The 19,125-nt window shown below is 37.4% G+C and overlaps 2 protein-coding genes across 3 annotated transcripts; one reads left to right on the top strand and one right to left on the bottom strand.

Annotated features, from left to right (window-relative positions):
- Positions 1 to 234: 234 nt before the first annotated feature.
- f5 (coagulation factor V) lies at positions 235 to 12,562 on the bottom strand. The gene is made up of 25 exons (XM_079618349.1): positions 12,378 to 12,562; positions 11,941 to 12,023; positions 11,667 to 11,789; positions 10,989 to 11,201; positions 9,444 to 9,605; positions 9,146 to 9,367; positions 8,814 to 8,979; positions 8,548 to 8,728; positions 8,321 to 8,417; positions 7,306 to 7,511; positions 6,668 to 6,818; positions 6,371 to 6,583; positions 3,656 to 6,275; positions 3,379 to 3,547; positions 3,045 to 3,281; positions 2,683 to 2,899; positions 2,377 to 2,556; positions 2,186 to 2,302; positions 2,016 to 2,087; positions 1,850 to 1,935; positions 1,602 to 1,757; positions 1,110 to 1,254; positions 878 to 1,029; positions 603 to 785; positions 235 to 512 (listed from the first exon to the last, which is right to left on the bottom strand). The coding sequence occupies exons 1-25, from the start codon at positions 12,518 to 12,520 to the stop codon at positions 366 to 368; spliced, it is 6,441 nt and encodes a 2,146-aa protein (XP_079474475.1). The 5' UTR covers positions 12,521 to 12,562; the 3' UTR covers positions 235 to 365.
- Positions 12,563 to 14,111: 1,549 nt separating this feature from the next.
- Positions 14,112 to 19,124, top strand: slc35a5 (solute carrier family 35 member A5). 2 transcript variants are annotated; one of them, XM_079618347.1, is made up of 7 exons: positions 14,112 to 14,212; positions 14,879 to 15,053; positions 15,185 to 15,283; positions 15,451 to 15,584; positions 16,179 to 16,246; positions 16,320 to 17,088; positions 18,351 to 19,124. In XM_079618347.1, exons 1-7 carry the CDS (start codon positions 14,153 to 14,155, stop codon positions 18,417 to 18,419), a joined length of 1,374 nt encoding a protein of 457 aa, XP_079474473.1. In that variant the 5' UTR covers positions 14,112 to 14,152; the 3' UTR covers positions 18,420 to 19,124. The 2 variants fall into 2 exon arrangements, with proteins under 2 accessions (XP_079474473.1, XP_079474474.1); XM_079618348.1 differs by having other exon boundaries at positions 14,117 to 14,212; positions 14,852 to 15,053; positions 18,351 to 19,068.
- Position 19,125: the final 1 nt, after the last annotated feature.

Below are 19,125 nucleotides of genomic sequence, written 5' to 3'. Positions count from 1 at the left end.
CGAGCAGACATTCATGCAACACTAGGTGGCGTATGCATGCTGTGATCATAAATTGTGTTATATTTATTTTGTCTGCCCTATGTACTTTCCTTCTGCACTGGAAGCTCCTGTCACCAAGACAAATTCATTATGTGTGTAAACATACTTTGCAATAAAGCTCTTTCTGAATCTAATAAGAAATTATAACCATTATAAATGCGGGAACACATTAACAAATTTCTGCGTTCATCCACCTCACTTTTGGGGAAATTCTCCATTAATTTATTCAGAGTTTTAGCATAATACAATTAATTCTAACACACAAATTATATAGATATATATAAAAAAACATGTGTTGTCATATTAGTGAAAGATAGTGCAAGTGTTTATTTAAAACCACAACCAAGCAGCTCAATCCTCATAGTAATGCAATTCTGCCATCGTTTTGGAATAATTCGGATGAATCTGGAAAATATTGGTGGGTAGATGTAGTTCTTTACTTGGCCATTGTTATCTGTGTTGCCTTGAAATGTCTGGAAATAAAAGAAGTCACTGTCATTCTGAAGACATAAAACACTGTTGTTTTTTCCACAAACGTAATCCTAAAAAGTGAGGTTGCTTACCTTTTGTTCATAATCATCATCATCTGTGTACTTTGTCCATATTTTTCCATCTTCACTGTACTCCAGAGTATATGCTGTCACAAACATCTCATTTCTTAACGTTTTGGCCCCCTGTGTTACAATCCCAGTTATTTTCGTTATATCCTTGAGTTCCACTTGGATCCATGGCTGAATGTCATTGTTCTGTAAATTGCAACAGTTTAGTGAGGCTTGAGGTTGGTTTGCAATGTAACAGTACCATTAAAGGTTTAATTTATAAGGTATGTCTTAGCTACCTTGGCTTGCCATGCATTGACGGTCCCTTGCTTATTTAAGCGTGCATACCAAGGATGCCACTGTCCAGAGTACCAACTGGAGGCCACAGAACTGGCAGTGATTTGAGTATCTTCAATGAGGGCACTTTCCATTCCCAAAGGCAGAGAACAACCTGCCAACACAATGAGGAGGTTTGGTATAATATATCTGAACCATATAGGGAAACAAAATCTGTTTGATTTTCATCCATACCATCAAGCTCACAACCAAAGTACTCCAAACGGACAGTTGGGTAGTTGTAAGAATGTGAAGGATGCAGCCTCACGTATCGACCAATCAGCGGTGGGAAAAATATATTCTCCTTCATATTGTAAGCATCACTGTTCCCTTCAATAGTCTGTCGGCATTGAAAAACAAGGTTTATTGCTCACATCCTATGGGCCGTTCCTTTCACACAGAACACATTCAGATTAGATTAGTGGAATGAAAAAGAACATGGGTATTGAGATGCGTTTAAATGATTAACTTGACACAGCATCTTAAAAATGTGGTGCTAAAAAAGCATCAGTCTATTGCAGTGACTCCAAGGCCCTCCAGGACCGTCCCTGCTCTAGTGTTTTCTATGTTTTTACATAGAAAAACAACTAAAAAGCAGCGAAGTGGAATGGAAAAATGTGTTTAGTGTGAACAGGCTAGTTAGCTGATATGTACATTTGGTGTATAACCACACAGAAAGTCACTTGCCTTTCTGAGAGTATCACTGTCTCCCTTGTAGAAGAACCACTTCTTTTTGTCTGTAGTGTAGGAAATGGTGTAGTTCAGCACAAAATTTTGTACAAAGTAATGCTTGGCTCCCTGTGTGACAACTTTACTAATCGCTACCGGCCTCTGAAAGTCCACCTGGAAATCAGGATACAGCCACCTTAAGTAACTAGTCATTAGCATTTCTTTATTTATGGTCTAATTGTCTACACACCATTATGAGTGGTTACCTGAATATACTGTCCTGTCTTTGTTGTACTCCATGCATTGTATTTCCCTGTATTTTGTAGTCTGGCCAAATGAGGAAACCATGGTCCTTAAACACAGAGGTAAATGTGTTAATAGTGTGACCAACCATGACTATAGTACATAAAAAGCTATGCTTTCAGATCTTACCTCTATAGTCAGATGCAGTTATGTGTTCATCTTGCACAGTTCCAGAGATGAGACCAAGAGGGTGATCACAGACTGCAAAACAGACCAGATACGATTTTAAGATCTGACAGAACCTGTTGTTTTCCTGTAATAAGATCAGCATGATAAATTACTATATTTCTAACTCATACCGTTATCTAACACGAGGAATAAGGTCTGCATTCCTCTCTGCTGTGAAAGTCCAACTTCAGACTCCAGCTGCCAGAGACCAGGCTTTGACGGCAGCATTTCCAATGTGGCAAATCCACCTAAATGATGGGGGCTGAGTGTGAATGGCTTTTTTTATCTAGGCAAGTGGATATCTTCTAACACCACTACAAACCTGGTAAAAGTGGGTAAACACCCTGACGGTGGTCCTTTAATTCCTTATTTATGAATGTTTGACCATGGAAATGGACACTGTGGAGGTCTTTGGGAGAGCCCATGTTGATCAGATGCCACTTCACTAGCTGATTTGTGTACATTCTAAGTCCTTTGAGACTGTAGATAATTCCATTGATAGCTGATGAAACAAAATGTAAAATACTAAGTAATTTTATGTTAAAAAAAATGTACGTTTTACTGACGGTAAAAAAAAATCTCCCATAAAAAAAAATGCAGCACAAAAAAATAGCTGAAAGTTTCTTACCGTCAAACTTTAAATTATCATGAAATTTTGGATCCATGATTGCTCTTCTGTTTTTCCTTTCAATCCTCTCCCTATTCTCCTCGTAGTACCAGCTCTTATTCTCATCAAACGTCATAAAGAGCAGGACAAACTCTCTTCTGTCCACAGGCTTTTTAGCCAGTGTACCCTTCCTACACACCAGAAGCGGCCCAATCAGCCCAGAGTTCATATCTCTCTCCTATGCAAGAAAGTAATTCAGTTATTTTGCACTCGTTTTTATCCAAATTAACTTACAGTGAATTCATTAAATGGATAGCTCCCTGGAGCAATCTTGGGTAAAGTGCTTGCTCCTTGAAGGAATATGAAGGAACATTCATGCTTACAGGATTCACTGCAGAGTAGTAGGCCCATGTTCGACAGTCAGATTCATTATGTTGAGGTCCAGATTTGGAATCTATAGTCCACATGTAGGTAAAGGTGCTGTTGGGTTGAACTGCATCGTCCTGTTTGTACCAGTATGGTGATTGGTCATCATAACTCAGGCCTTCCATTTGTTTTAAGTATTTTACTCCTTTTGCATGCAAAGAGTAAGGACGGCTGGCACGGTTCCTGAAAAATACCTAGCACAGAAAACAGGAATGTAATTATTCATGTTTATTTCGTTTTGCTTCCAATTCTCATTTCTGCACAAGCATGTTCAGATATTTAATGATGTACCAGAACAGTCTGATCAACTTCAGCTTTAATAACTGGACCCAGAATCCCCAGGTGTTCATCCATTTCCCCTCGGATGTCTCGGATACTAAAGGTGCTGTCCAGGTACTTTCTGAACACCACTTTTTTGAAAGCTGTGGGCCTCTCGTTTTGAGATGTTTTATCATGCCGCCTTTGGAAACATAAAACAAAGTAATTTCACAAATGAATTACACTCTTTGTTTTTATTTCTAGAAATGCAAAATGTATTATTATTTGAAATGCATGATGCTGACAGTACCTCTGCCCATAACCAGCATAATCCCATTCTTCCTCTTCAACTGAGATGAAATAAGTCCTGGTATTCTTGTCTCCAGCCATTTTTAAGAAATGCTGGGATGTTGTATCAAGACCTGGGCTTTGAACATCTGCCGTTTTGCTATAAGGGTCTTTGTACTCTACATATTCATATTCTTCTGGGGGATCAAACATACCATCAAAATCTGTTTCCTGCTCTTGTTTTGGAACATATAAATCATAATCATTGAAATCCCGTCTTGGCACTCCTATGACGATGGCCTTCCCCATCAAGTCGTCCTCGCTCGCGACAGGCCTGGTTCCCCTTGGGCTCAACACAGAAGGTCCAAAACCTCTTGGAGAAAGACCCCTTGGAGAAAAAGCAGAACGTGGCTGTGGCTTATACTCTTTCCTTTTCTTTGTCTTCATGCCATGTCCCTTTCTCGGCTTTATCCTTTGGTGAACTACTTTTTTTTTCTTTTCACTCTTTGGCTTACTTGAATTTGCTGTGTCTGTTATGTATTTTTTCATGTGATCTGGGATCTCCATATGAACAAGTTCGTGTTTGCCTTCATAACCCCAGTGCTCTTCTTTTGGGTCGATGTGAGATGTGAGTATGGCCTCGCTGTGGTTGTTCTTCAGATAGATGACCACTTCCTCTTCACTTTCGCTTTCTGAGCTGTTCTTCATTGGTGAAACATTGAAAGGGCCAAGATAAAAGGATGTATTCTCTTTACTGTCTAAAGGTAAGAACTGTGATGCATTCCTTGAAATTTCACTGTGAGATTGCATTGAATCATTAGTGGATGATGTTATGTTCTCTGATATTGTAGGTTCAAGGTGGAGGCTGAAGTCAGACAAGATTTCATTTGAAGATTCAGACTCATTGCTCGGTGAGGTGCTGTTACTCAAAGGCGAAGACAAATTGAGATCAAAAATGCTCTCAGTTTCAGAATTTATCTGCAAAAACATCTCACTGGTGTTATTCCCTTTTGTGCTGTTGAGTTCCAGAATCCTTGTTGTGTTTTCAGTTAGTTCACCAATGTCCTCTAGTGTTTCCAATAGTGAGACATCATATTCCAACCTAGTCGTAAAATCTGTTGAAATCTCCAAGGGATAATCACTGTCCAGAAGCACAAAATTCTCCTCAACTTGTGTCTCTGAGATATTGGACAGAGAGTCAGGACTAGCCACGTTGTATACGAAGACGTGACCCGAACTATCCCGGTCACCATCTGCTACGTCAGTGCTATTTTTAGCGTTTAGCTCTTCTTGAATAACTGTTTTGTTTACTAAGACACTTTCCGTTTCATTCACTGGCTTTGTTGGTAGACTGCGAACCAATTCTACAACCGGAAAATGTGAGATAATACTGTCTGTTTCATTGTTTGTTATCTCCGCTGAATTGGAATCAAAAATGCTCACCATGTCTAGCAATGGGTCTTCTGTGCTCTTATTCAAGACTTTATATGAAGATTGTATCTTGTCCAAACCAGCCGCCTCAGCTGATAAACCATGAGTCTGAGTTTGATTGAAAGTTCCTAAAGTAACATTGTGTGATTTGTCCAACTCCGGGCTTTTTGCCTCAACAGTCGCCAATAAATCATCATCATGATCTGGCATTGAAAGGCCAATTTGCTCAACTTCATCTGTTAAGTTGGCCGGACTTTGTACCACAACAGTCGGCAATAAACCATCATCTTGATCTAGCATTGAAAAATCGATTTGTTCAACTTCATCTGCTAAATTGGCAGGACTTTGTGCCTCAACAGTCGGCAATAAACCATCAACTTGATCTAGCATTGAAACATCGATTTGCTCAACTTCATCTGTTAAGTTGGCCGGACTTTGTGCCTCAACAGTCGGCAATAAACCATCATCTTGATCTAGCATTGAAAAATCGATTTGCTCAACTTCATCTGTTAAGTTGGCCGGACTTTGTGCCTCAACAGTCGGCAATAAACCATCATCTTGATCTAGCATTGAAACATCGATTTGCTCAACTTCATCTGTTAAGTTGGCAGGACTTTGTGCCTCAACAATCGGCAATAAACCATCATCTTGATCTAGCATTGAAACATCGATTTGCTCAACTTCATCTGTTAAGTTGGCCGGACTTTGTGCCACAACAATCGGCAATAAACCATCATCTTGATCTAGCATTGAAACATCGATTTGCTCAACTTCATCTGTTAAGTTGGCAGGACTTTGTGCCTCAACAATCGGCAATAAACCATCATCTTGATCTAGCATTGAAACATCGATTTGCTCAACTTCATCTGTTAAGTTGGCAGGACTTTGTGCCTCAACATTCGGCAATAAACCATCATCTTGATCTAGAAATGAAAAATCGATTTGCTCAACTTCATCTGTTAAGTTTTTGAATGTCCTCAAGCCTAAGAAGTCTGCATAGTTTTCAGTATCCTCGTCAACCATGCCAGGGTTTACTGGTTTTGGTTCCTCTTTTTTGATGTCAGTGATGGACACAGGTTTCCATACAGTGAATTTCTCTGACTCATAATCATATTCCATTACATAATCTCTGAAGCATTCAAGGTCCTTGAATTTCAACCTCATGCCTTTAGTGGAATCATGAGAGTTCAGTGATGCTAAAAGCCAAATACCTATAAAGTGGAGAGTGTCATATATGAATGTGGAGAATGTGTATAGTCAATATTTAAATCTTAAAATAAAAATTATAAATAATTTGGATACTCACCTATATTAACCATGTTCATAGAGATAGTTTCGCCAGTCATGGGAAACAGACTGAGTATATCCTCTTCTCTGTTTTTTAGCTCAAATGTATGGCCATAAAAAGTGGCAGTCTGGATATAATCTTGATCACCAACATTCGACACATGCCAGGTCACAATTTCACCATGACAAAATCCCAGTTCTTGGCCACTTTCATAAACATAACCATTGATTGCTGTAAGAGTTGATGCAATAAATACATTATCATACCATGTATGAATCAACAACACTGACATGATTACATCAGAAAATCACTCACTGTGCATAACATTTGATATGTAAAACTCTGGATCATCTCTTTTAACTCTTTTGGGGTCACTGCAGTATGTGTTAATGTTTTCATCATGGTACCAGCTCTTGTTCTCATCAAAAACTGTAAACATGGCATGCTGTTCTTTGTCGGCTTTTAGCTGAAAAAGAGAAGAATTGCTTTCGAGTGAGCTGCTTTGCGACCATCTTACTTAGCATGTTAACCATAATAGAGCCTCATAACTTCAAAACACTCAAGCAGCAACTCCAAAAACTATTACTCACATTTGATGTTAGCTTGTCACTAAGTGAACAATGTGGAACTCTATGCACAAACAAACCGCCATACATATATTATATACAACTTATAGATAGACCTATTTTTTTTTTATATATAAGTTGCTGTATTTATCACCACATTCTGATATCGCCTTATCTGTAAATGGTACACACAATGTTGCCCTATATGTATTTTAGGCAAAAAAATTAGTTACTTACTTTGCTGCCTACTGTTTGGAACAGTCTTCCCATACAAGGTGCTCCTATGCCTTATATAGAGCCATTATATAGAATGGGTTCATTTGAATTATTTGAGCATCTGACTCTGATTCAGTGACCTAATATTTCGCAAAAACAGAAAGCACTTACCTGTATATTCTTTTTGGTGAGAGACTGGCTCTTACAGATGAGAAGAGGACCCACAAGACCAGAAGCAATGTCTCGAGGAATGTCCACTGCACTGTGGTACATCCTGGTCAGACATCTGGGGTCACTGTCCATTGGTACATCTTCCTCAGACACACTCCATGTATAGGTGTAGGTCTCTCCTGGCTGAATGCCATGTGTCTGGTTCCCTTTCAAATAAACAGCAGGTTTGTTTAAATAACTTTTCTCGGTTCAGTCACACTTAAGCTTTTATTTTACGATTTTACAGGTATCTTCACCATGGATAAAGACGTTTATAGATTAGAGCTGCGTGATATGGGGAAAACAGACTATTATTAAAGGCTGTGATTTAAATAAATATGCATTGTTTGTTTCAGAGTGAAGTGCGGCACTGTTCATTTACGGTACACGCGTGATAACTGTTTTCAGTGTATCGGGGCAGCTCAATTCACAGTAAATGAACTGAGCTGCTCTGAGTCACAGTTTTGTTTAGTTTCATCGTGTTTTAGTTTGGTTTTCCATGTTTCCTGATTTCCTGTGGTTTTATTCCTTGGTAATTTTCTTGGTTTCTGATTAATTACACCTGTGAATCATTTATCTCCCTTGTTTGCTTCTCTGTATTTCCTGTTTTGTTCAGTTTATTGCCTGGTATCATCAGTGTTATACATGGTTGTTATTGTTTCCTCCTGCGATCTCCTGAGATTTCTGTTTGGATTTAATAAAGACTGTTTTTGTTATCTACTCCTTTTTTTTCGTGTGCTTCACTGAAGCAAAAACCAGATCATGAGCACAGTGGCGTGGTGCACTTACCTCTGAAACAAGCAACTCATCTATTTATTGAATTAAATTGCAGCCTTCGCGATTTGATAATCACATTAAGCCATATCGCTATTTTAATTTTATTTCAATGAATTGTGCAACCCTAAATTAGAGATATCAGAACATCTCCTAATGTTAGATAGTGTCCTATGTGCAGATTCATAGATATTATACGAACCTCCCTCAGGATAACTGGCTCCTTCTGCTGCTTTATCAATGGTCAGTCCATGAGGATAGATACTGTACGGGCGTGATGCTTTGTTTTTAAAGACAATCTATAGAAACAACATCACAATCATCATGCATCCTGACCAGAAACATTGGAAATATTATTCTGTTTACCTTTAATCACAAAATAAAATACTATAATAATGATTAGAGCTGTGATTATGTGAGAAGCTGTACCTTTATGACATCTCTGATTTGGGCTCTTATCACTGGCCCGAGAATCCCAAGCTCCTTCTTTCTCTGCTTGTCTTCCGCTCTCTCTTTAAACGTGCTATCTTTATACTGGGTAAACACAGCTTTTTTGTATTTTTTACCTATCCGCTGAGACCCCTGCTTTAAATATTTTATCCGGAAATCCCTGAGTGGAATAAAGTGAGAAAAAAACATTAGAATGGAGCTCACACAAGAGCATGTCCTGTTGATGAATCACAACGCACACATACCCATCAATGTTGTCTGGCATATTTGGAGCATAATCCCAAATGATCTCTTCTGCTGCTATATAGTAAGTCCACTCTTGGCTTTCTTGTTTCTGCTGGATAGTAAGTCGTCTTTTTGGTGCTGTGTACTCATCACACGTCCTGATATTTAGATATCCATGCAAGCCAGCTGCAAATATGACATCACATTTACAGTGTATGGCACTGTAATCACTTTTATAAAGTACAAGCTGTCAGAATTAATAGTTATTCTACAAAGCTATGAAATAGAGTCTGTATATGTTAGTGTTTTTAATGAATAATTCATGTTTTGTGGTTTGTCTGGCAGGTCTTACCTTCCAAGTGCCTGCTAATGTGAGAGGAAAAGAGCCAGCGGCCGGGGTGGACACCAGTCATACTGGCACTAGTGCCAGTTCCACTAATGATGCCAACAGCTGAGGTTTTGTGCCCATCATGCAGAAGGACTTGCCCATTGAAGTGTACAGAGAAGAGCTCTGGCACAGAGCTCATTCCCAGCAGGTGCCAGCTGACTTTGGAGTGAGCACAGATGTCCAGATCTGGAGGACGACAAGAAGTTCGCGTAAGTAGATTTGCAGAAATGAACTTTCTATGTGTGAAATGCATCAAACCAACCTGGTACAGAGCCATTTGTGTAGCCATTTATAGTGTATTTGACATCCTGTGCCCGCGGAGGGTCCCCGGTGCTGTACCAGCTCTTGCTCTCATCAAACACTCCGAACAACAGCACAGCCTCCTGATGGAAATGAATCTGATTTCCGGAGCTGTCTAGGGTGCCTGTGGGACAAGGACATATTCTTCTAAACAAACAGAGCTGTTTATAGTTGTATAATTTCTGGGAAAGTCAAAATGATACGCTGGGGAAAGATGTCCCCCTTAAAAACACTAGTCTGCATTGTTCTGTAACATTTGAAAATGAGTTCAGCATGTAGCCTACAGGATTGATATACATCATGCAATGTATTAAATTATTAACAGAAATAAATGAAGACGTTTGTTAATATTCTGATTGAGGCCACATTCTATATCCGAACTCCCATACATTTTCAGGACTTTCAACTAGTTGTCTGTCACGTCAGTGCGAGAGAGCCGCTCAGTTGCATAAACTTGCGTCTTTTCAGTATGTTGGGGGTTTCTTATGTGGTGGTTACGATAACTTGCAGTGACAGAGATCAGAGCTGTGTGATATCTGAAGGTTTTAGATCCCAATACACACTGTTCTCCAATGGGGCTCATGCTAGTTTGGTGTTCTACTCTATAAAAGCTGCTGTGTTTGGTTAATGAAGATTTGACAGATAAACCCGACTTACACGTTCATACATTTCGAGATGCACATGATCAGTAAGTAAATGCGGTTGTCAATCCTTAAGACTGACAGTGTGAATGTAGCCTGAATGATTTGGTTTCTACAAAAATCACCATTTAAAATCCATAATAGGTCTGCAAGGATTCATGGGCAATGAAAATAGAATTATGCCAAAATTAAATCTCTGGTTTAACATTTGAAAGCAAAGAAATTAAGACATTAAGTATGGATTTAAGAAATTGTTGTTCTGTAAAATAAAATTATTATTATTATCAAATGCTATTTTTTATTTTACAGTAAAATGGTAGCAATAGTATTAGGCCTATTATTAGTAAAATTATTACTAGAGTATTCCATTATTGGTTTCACAGGGGTTTTACCTATAGTATACTACAATTGACAGTAAATCAACGTTTCTATTTTAAATCTTATTTAAAATATAGCAGCTATCTGCCCCAATTCTAAAGGGAGCATCTTGTCCTAAGAGTTTCACTATAGAGCTTTTCACTTAAATAAAATTAAAAAAAGAAGTGTATTGTACAAATCTAAATGAATTGTGTCCACAAGTCCCCCATTAAAAAATAGGCAAATATTAATAATATCTAACATAAAATACATTTACAGATCACTATAATGAGAAAAAAGTATATATAATTAGAAAAAAGGATAATTTAATCTCATAACTGCTCAGATGGAATATATTTACCAGTCAAGGAAATAACAGCATAGCTATTTAGTAAATGTGTTGAGATTTAGTGGTTAAAAGGAAAAAGATAAAGTCTTACTCTTACTCTTAACCCATCTAAACACAAATGTCATAAACATAATAAACATCACATTTTTCTCTCACATACCTTTCTTGCAGATCAGCATTGTGCCTATTAACCCTGTATTGTAGTCCTTGACAATGTCATAATGGGAAAGGTATGTGTAGGTGAGGCATGGGGGGTCCGCAGCTGTTGGGGTCACCTCAGACGTCACCTCCCAATAGTATGTGTGCTCTTGGCCGGGGAGAATGATGTCATCCTTTTTCTCAAGAAGTGACGTGTTGTCAAAGTATGAAGATCCTATATGGAAACATTAGTGGTGGAAAAAGGATGCAGCTTCATCATACACAAATTAAACTAATGATGATATGAATGAAACTAATGATGATGTATAAATGAATGAAACTAAACCATGTATCTTGCTTAACAAATTGTACTTTTAGAAAAAAAAAATGGAGATATTGTATAGGTAAATATTTATTTATGACTCAATGCTTTGGACTTAGGTACAAGCCTGTGGTTAATTTGTATCCTATTTCCAAAGAAATCAAACACAGATGTTCGTGTTGCTCAAGGTGTTTACTCAACTAAATGAAGTCTAACTATCTACTGAAATAATCCATAATGTCCTTTAAACAACATTCCTCTTGAAATGTATGATCTCTATTATTTCATAGCGCCATGTCTATTTGTTACTAACGTGCTGTTCATTACAAGACTATTGCGTCAATCATACTGTTGCCACAAACACATCAGAACACACACCCTCTGACTGCTTCTCGTAAGCAATGCCGTGTGGGTGGATGCTGCAGGGATGATCAGCCATGTTCTTGAACGTGACAATGATCGTGTCGCCCTCTTGTCCGTGTAATGTAGGCCCAAGTAACCCTAGAGCATTCGTTTTGAACAATCATAATCAAAATCATAATCATAAGGAGTTTAAATGACTAATGCATAAGCATGTATTTTCATGCATTAATACCTAATAAATGGATTTTAATGTTGAAACAAAGTCAATAAGTGTTCGAAAACAAGGTACCTGAAGACAAGGGATGTGTTTTAGGCTGTGTGAATCCCTCATTGTACTCCCTGTATACTACTTTTTTATACGATGGTCCAGTCCTGTGTACAACAACAATAAATATATTGCTCACATGAATTTGTATATGAAATACAAAACAAACCTAAAATAGACATTTTCTTTTTTTGTATTTGATTTAAAAATGTATTTGTCACTTGTCCTTGTTTGCCTTGCATATAAAATTGATATTTAAAAATATTTAGTTTGAATGCTACTTCTTGTCAGATAACAAACTCAGCACAGATATGTAATTATTTGATACAGTTTTACAACAGTGAGTTACTTTATCTCTGAAATACAAGAACCGAACAAATAAAAGACAATCAATTAATATACCTGCTTAGAAAAATATAAGAATCAATTTGAACCCCAGCAAATAATGTTATTTTTCATACCTTTGCTGTCCGGCAGATGTGTAGTCCCAGTTAATATTAACAGCTGCAATGTAATAGTGTCTCTCCACAGCGGTTGCACAATGACACAGGAATGCCAGAAGGGCCAAACCACACAGGGCCCCTGGCCAGGAGTGGAGTTTCATATCTGACAATGAAACTCCAGGTAGAAACAGTCTGTTCCGGAGTTTAGGAAATTCTGAACTTTCAGAGAAATGACAGTGAGCTTTATATTCCCCCCACCCCTTTGTTGAACACACACAGACACACACACACACACACACACACACACACACTTCACTTGCACGTTCGAGGGCAGCGCAGATCATTATCAAAAAACTGAAACTTCTTGTTTTTGTTTAGTCATCATTAGTAGGCTACACTGAGGCTTTTTGAACATGTAAAACTATTTTATTTTTGTAAGCAAATGTTATGTTGACAATAATGTAAAACACTAAGTTTCCATGAACATTCACTCTCAGAAAAAAAGGTACAAAGCTGTCACTGGGGTTGTACACTAAGGTACAAAAGCTAAAAGTTACCAATATACACTTAAGGAATACATACTTTTAAGTGTTCCATTTACAGGTATAAATAAGGTACAAAGATGTACCTTTTTGCTTTTGTACCTTAGGGTATTGCCCTAGTGACCTGATCTTTTGTCTGAGTGTGTTTGTCAGTGCCATTTGAATCCCTCCCTTTGGAAACAAATGCTACTTAGTGTATAATCTTATAATTTGTGCATGCAGGCATAGATTACACATATGCACAAATATTGCTAATTTTTATAATGCAACGAACTAACTACTATCTGCACAAAATGAAGAGGTTCTACACCGTAATCATGAAATCATAACTAAATTAATGTAGGCTTCGGTTTCCGTGAATACCATCGTAACACTTTTCCGCCCCAGACAGCAATTCCATTATAAGGATTTACTCATAATCCCTTTGATTTCCCTTGAATAGTTTCTTAATACATTGTTTGTTTAAAGTGTAGCTAAGTTGCATAAATGTGTGAGTAAAATGAGTCATGCATCTGAAGGCTAGCTGTCTGGACTTTGTTTAACACTTACCTCCGACTCTATGAGCATCACGTCATATAATAATAACAATAATAAAGAAAAACAACATTTGTTGTTACAAACCAAACTTTATGTGATTTGGCGCATGACTCACACATGACCACATTTCCCTAAGAAGTGCCTGTTGGGTGAAGAGTGAAGACCTACTTTCATTTCCTATAACAAGCCTTGTTAAATTTTCCAAACAGAAGCCGAGAAACACTGAACACAAGTATGGAAAGCATGTTAAAATAACACAATTTATTTATTAAACCTTCATATACTTTACAACATTAAATAAACTTTAAAATGTACAGCATTGATCTGCATATTAAAAGTAAATATTTAACAGCAGTTATTTCTAGGTTTGTCATCTGAAGAGAAAGCACTTAATTATTCAGTCTTACAAAAATACACTAAAACTTTAGAAGATATTTTTTCTGTATATATTTTTCTGGAAACATTTTAACACTTTGTTCATTATCCAACCAAGCTTAAATAAATAAAAACATGTTGCAGATTTTACATTCAATGATTTAAATCAATCCTAAAATCCTTCTTTAGCGGAAAAACTGTGACTAAGGATACTTTTAATATTCATCTGTTAGCCACGCCTTCGCCATTGAAAGCCAGTGTGATCATATTAATATTAATAAGCAAAGCCTGTTGCCCTGCAACGTCAGATAAAATGACGACGGAGATTTTGATGTACGCATGCGCAAAGATGCGGAAGTCGTGGGCAGGTTGTTTGTTGGAGTGAGAACATATGGACAGGTAAATAAAGCACTGAATATGCATCTCTTTGTGCTTTATCACGACATTCACATTATAATAGACACATTGTAAATAGCCTGTCTTGTAACTGGATGCTGCACTACTTTTTTATTGCGTTACGAACAACAGAACAATATTGAATTGCACAATCATGTTGGGGGTGTGATGATCCACATCATTGTAAATCATATTATTAATTTGCGTTATAATAATGTAGTTTTTACATATTATTTAACATTTTTTAAATTGAGAATGTCTATTTCTATATTTCTAAGATCATAGCAAGTCATTATCGTCTATAGTTGTTATTCATTTTGTAGTTTGATGTTTATAAACAGTGCTGTACTGAAAGATATAACATTTAAACAATGTCATTGCCTTCACATAAGACACAATGTTCATGTTCCTTTCATTCTGAACCATCTGTAAACACTAAACCACAATGTCCCATGATTTCATCACTGAATGTTTTGATGGTTGACTCATAATTTGTACTTGTGAATCATGTTGAAAATAAAGCACTAAACAGAAGGCAGCAGGTCTTGACATATTGGTATTTGAGAAGTGAAAGTGCTGGAGAGACCAATCTGATTTATTATTTTCAGTGTTATGAGTGTGGTTAATATGATGTTTTCTCAGTGATCCTGTTCATCCTCCTATGACCAGCCTCAGCTCACGTTCTCCATAATGGCCCGGTCCTCCTCCTCTTCTTCATGCCGCTGCTGCTGTCCCTGTTCGCGGCTGTGCTCAAGATCTTCAGCCTATTCTTTGGCTCTGGGTCTGGGTTTTGTCACCTTGGGAACCAGTCGTATCCTATTACTAAAATTCTCAGCCAACGAAGGTAACATATTACACCACCATGGAGCAACTCAATGTATGATTCCTTACCATAATACCATCAATGGATAACTTTACTTTTTGCAATGTAGAGAATTTTAAATATTGTTAAATCTGTCTTTTTATAAATTTCAGAAAACAAATATGACTTTCTTCCTGCATCTGTGAATTTAATGGCAGAGGCCATTAAACTAGTATTTTGTTTAGTGATGTCAGTACGGGTGATCATTCAAGGTGAGTCAGATTTAATTTAATACCAACCAAAAATACCATTCTCATACCATACTCATTAATATACTAAGCTATACTGTATATACAGTCTGTTGAATTGTGATGCATGTCATTATTTCAGCATATGAGTGATTTGTTATGGGACTAGAACTATTGCTTTTGTTTTCCAGAGGGCCGCTCTTATAAAGATTTGGGATGTTCATCTGGTGCCTCTTTTCTCAGCTACCTGAAGTGGTCTGTTCCTGCGTTCCTCTACTTCCTTGACAACCTTATAATCTTCTATGTGATGACCTATCTGCAACCTGTATGTTGGTTTATGATAAAATTAAAAATGTATAATATGTTAGTAGTGAAATAACAAATGTAATTGCATTTACTACTTACCTATATAAATAATAATAATAATAATACAAAATCTTCTGACAGTGTAATTACATTCATATTAAAAAATGCATTTATACATACACTGCCGTTCAGTAGTTTGGGGTCAGTGAGATTTTTTTTTAATGGTTTGGGTAGAAGTTTTATTTGTATTTATTTGATTAAAAATACAGTTAAATCTGTAATATTTTGAAGTATTATTACAATTTAAATGTTTTCTTTTTGAATATGTTTTGAAATGTAATTTATTCCTGTGATGGCAAAGCTGAATTTTTAGCATCATTACTGTCATTACCAGTCTTCAGTGTCGCATGATCCTTCAGAAATCATTCTAATTTGCTGCTCAATTAACATTTATTTGGGGGTATTATCAATATTGAAGACAGTTATGCTGCTTATTTACACATTTTTGCGTAATTTATTCAAAATATAATTAACATTAACATTATAAATGTCTTTACTGTTACTTTTAATCAGCAATTAATTGAATTATCAATTTTTTCTCATGTTTTAATAGGCCATGGCAGTAATGTTTTCCAACATTGTTATTTTTACAACAGCCCTTCTCTTCCGAGTTGTTCTGAAGTAAGTACTGGCATTTCTTGTTATCTATCCTTGAAATATATCCATTGCTGACTTTTCATCATTTGGCCTACAGGAGGCGCTTGTCTTGGGTGCAGTGGGCATCTGTGACCATTTTGTTTCTGTCCATTGTGTCGTTGACCACTGGCAGTGGTGACCAGCATGCCATCGCCGTACATGGCCTCCACCCAGGCCACATTTCCACCCCTTCCAACAGCTGTCTGAAATACGCCCATCCTGAGCTAAACCATCAAAACCATAATGAAACGTACTGGACACGTGAGCTGTGGGACAGTCAGCTCATCCACAAGCTGAACAGCTTCGGCCTGGGTTACGTCCTACTGCTGCTGCAGTGCTTCATCTCTGCGCTGGCCAACATCTACAATGAGAAGATCCTCAAAGAGGGGGAGCAGCTCGTGGAGAGCATCTTCATCCAGAACAGCAAGCTGTATGTGTTCGGTTTGATCTTCAACAGCCTCACGCTGCTCCTGCACTCTGACTACCGTGAATTGACGCTGCACTGCGGCCTCCTCTACGGCCACAACATCTTCTCCATCGCCCTGGTCTTCGTCACAGCCGCGCTAGGCCTGTCGGTGGCTTTCATTCTCAAGTTCCGTGATAACATGTTCCACGTTCTGACGGGTCAGATCACCACGGTCATCGTCACTGCGCTCTCTCTCTTCCTATTTGACTTTCGCCCATCGATGGATTTCTTCCTGCAGGCGCCTATAGTACTGCTAGCCATCTTTATCTACCACAGCAGCAAACTGAAAGATCCAGAGTACACTCTGCAGCAGGAGAGGCTCAGGGTCATCAATGGAGAGGTGTTTGAGAGGTCAAGAGGGGTAAGGGTCAAATATAGACTTGCTTCATTTTAAAACGTTGGTCACTTGCAGCTCAGCTAATGTTTAATTCGACCCGTTCGTTTCCACCTTAATTTTTGAAGTACACACTGACAGTTTAAACAAGGGGCTCTTTGTAGAGGAGATCTGCCAAACTATAATCTGATTAAGTGTGGAAGAGTAAGAAACCAGAATTCCTTATAAAGAAAACGTAATTTGGAGGAGCAAAGGCCTACCTTAGATTATTGCATTATTTAGATCAAATATATCACGCAGCAGGGAATTCTATTAGTGGCTTGTTGGCACTTCTTATAGAACGCATTCTTCTGAGACGCAGCCGAGTGGAAAAGACCCGTTTTTAAAAGTTGACTTTAACTTCTTTCTAATTTGATAGCATTTAAAATAGCTGCGAGCCTGCGCAATGTTCAAATTAAGACCCCCGTCTAACACGTTTATCAGAAAAATGACTAAAAATCTGTAACGCAAAAACGTGAGAATTAGCCCTGCTTGTTTCAACAAGCTACAAAGTTCCAAACGAGTTTGTGTTATCCATTTTAGTAGGGGCCGGTTTATACAGAACGCATTTGTGTGTGTTTTTCAGGTCTTTTATAATATAGACATTTGCTAGACGGCAGTATTTGACTGGTCCTTTGCTTCGCATTGCCTTTTTGGTGTCTCACTTGACCGCCATTGATTTTAAACGCTGTCAGGTTAAAAAAAAGGTGATCTATAAAAAATGTGTTTCTATGGCTTGCGTTATTTTCCATTTTTTAAGTCACCATGATTATTAGAACTTTTTTCAATTCTTATTTTTTTAAATGTAATATTGCAGTATTTTATAAATTATTTATTAAAATCCATGTGCCTTCATAATCTTTAATCAAAATAACTTCCCCTCCTCTTGCAACAACATCTCTTCTCTTCTCTAATGACGTGTTTGCAACAATCCAATGATCCAATCATTTCCTGATTGACAAAATCAAGTCCCACTACATTCTCTCTTGTTCGAGAAGCCGGTATACGTCACAATAGGGAAGAAAAGAGTATCGCAACTTCAGGTGCATTAAATACAAAATCATATTCTGTATGAACGACCCCGTTATTTCCAGAACATACAGTACTGTATGAACCTTTTTTCATTGGATCTACTGTATCATCTATAAAATCACTAAAAGCTGTCAAGTTTTTCTGTATAACTACAGTGGTCTAAAAAATGATCTATATATGTAGTATTTCATGATTGCGTGTCCATGTTTTTATTTCAGGATGGGGAAGAGTTGGAGAGGCTTACCAAGGCTAACACAGAGAGCGAATCGGAAGAAGAATCTTTTTAAGTCAGTTTTGAATCTCTCTAATTATCGTGTAAATATTGTGGAATCAGCCTGTGTATATGTATAATGAATGACGAGTGTTTCAACCACGTGGAATGTCTATGAGATCAAAGAGTTGTTTAATACTGTATATTGTCCTCTCTTACAAATTGTTTGTATAACCATTATGAACATGTAACAACCTCAGGAGGTTTTGTGAAATTATTGCTTTCATTTTTATTGGTTGGACTGCTATTTATTTCTTCATACAGTAGTTGACTGTAGGTCATAAGGTGACAGTGCAGGTATTAGGGTAAGAGGAACTCATTTTATCTAATGGGAACAATCACATTTCAAAGCATCATGTATAATGTGCCATACTGTGGATGCATGTTGTATTTAATTAAATATGACCTTTAAAAAAATATTTGGGTTTTTGTAATAATAAAGTCCACATTTTAATCATCATTGAATTAATAATTACTTAATACTGATATTTTGTGGCAACTGCCAACATATCACTGACCAGCAGAGGGAAATAAAGCAAAGAAAAAGTAAAACTGGTGACATGGTGCTCATGTAGGCTAACTACTGTTGGCACAATGCCTTCATAAAATAATCCAAGTGTCACATAAGCACATAATTCCCAACTGTAGTGTACATCAGTTCAGCTAAAAATAGAGTTTGCATGATGGCCTGCAATGTGTAGAATGTATTATGACCAAAGGCA

The sequence above is a fragment of the Phoxinus phoxinus genome, assembly GCF_949152265.1.
Source record: "Phoxinus phoxinus genome assembly, chromosome: 7".
In the NCBI taxonomy this organism is placed as follows: domain Eukaryota; kingdom Metazoa; phylum Chordata; class Actinopteri; order Cypriniformes; family Leuciscidae; genus Phoxinus; species Phoxinus phoxinus.
Note: the sequence above shows the minus strand (reverse complement) of the source record. Positions and strands in the feature narration are given on the sequence as shown.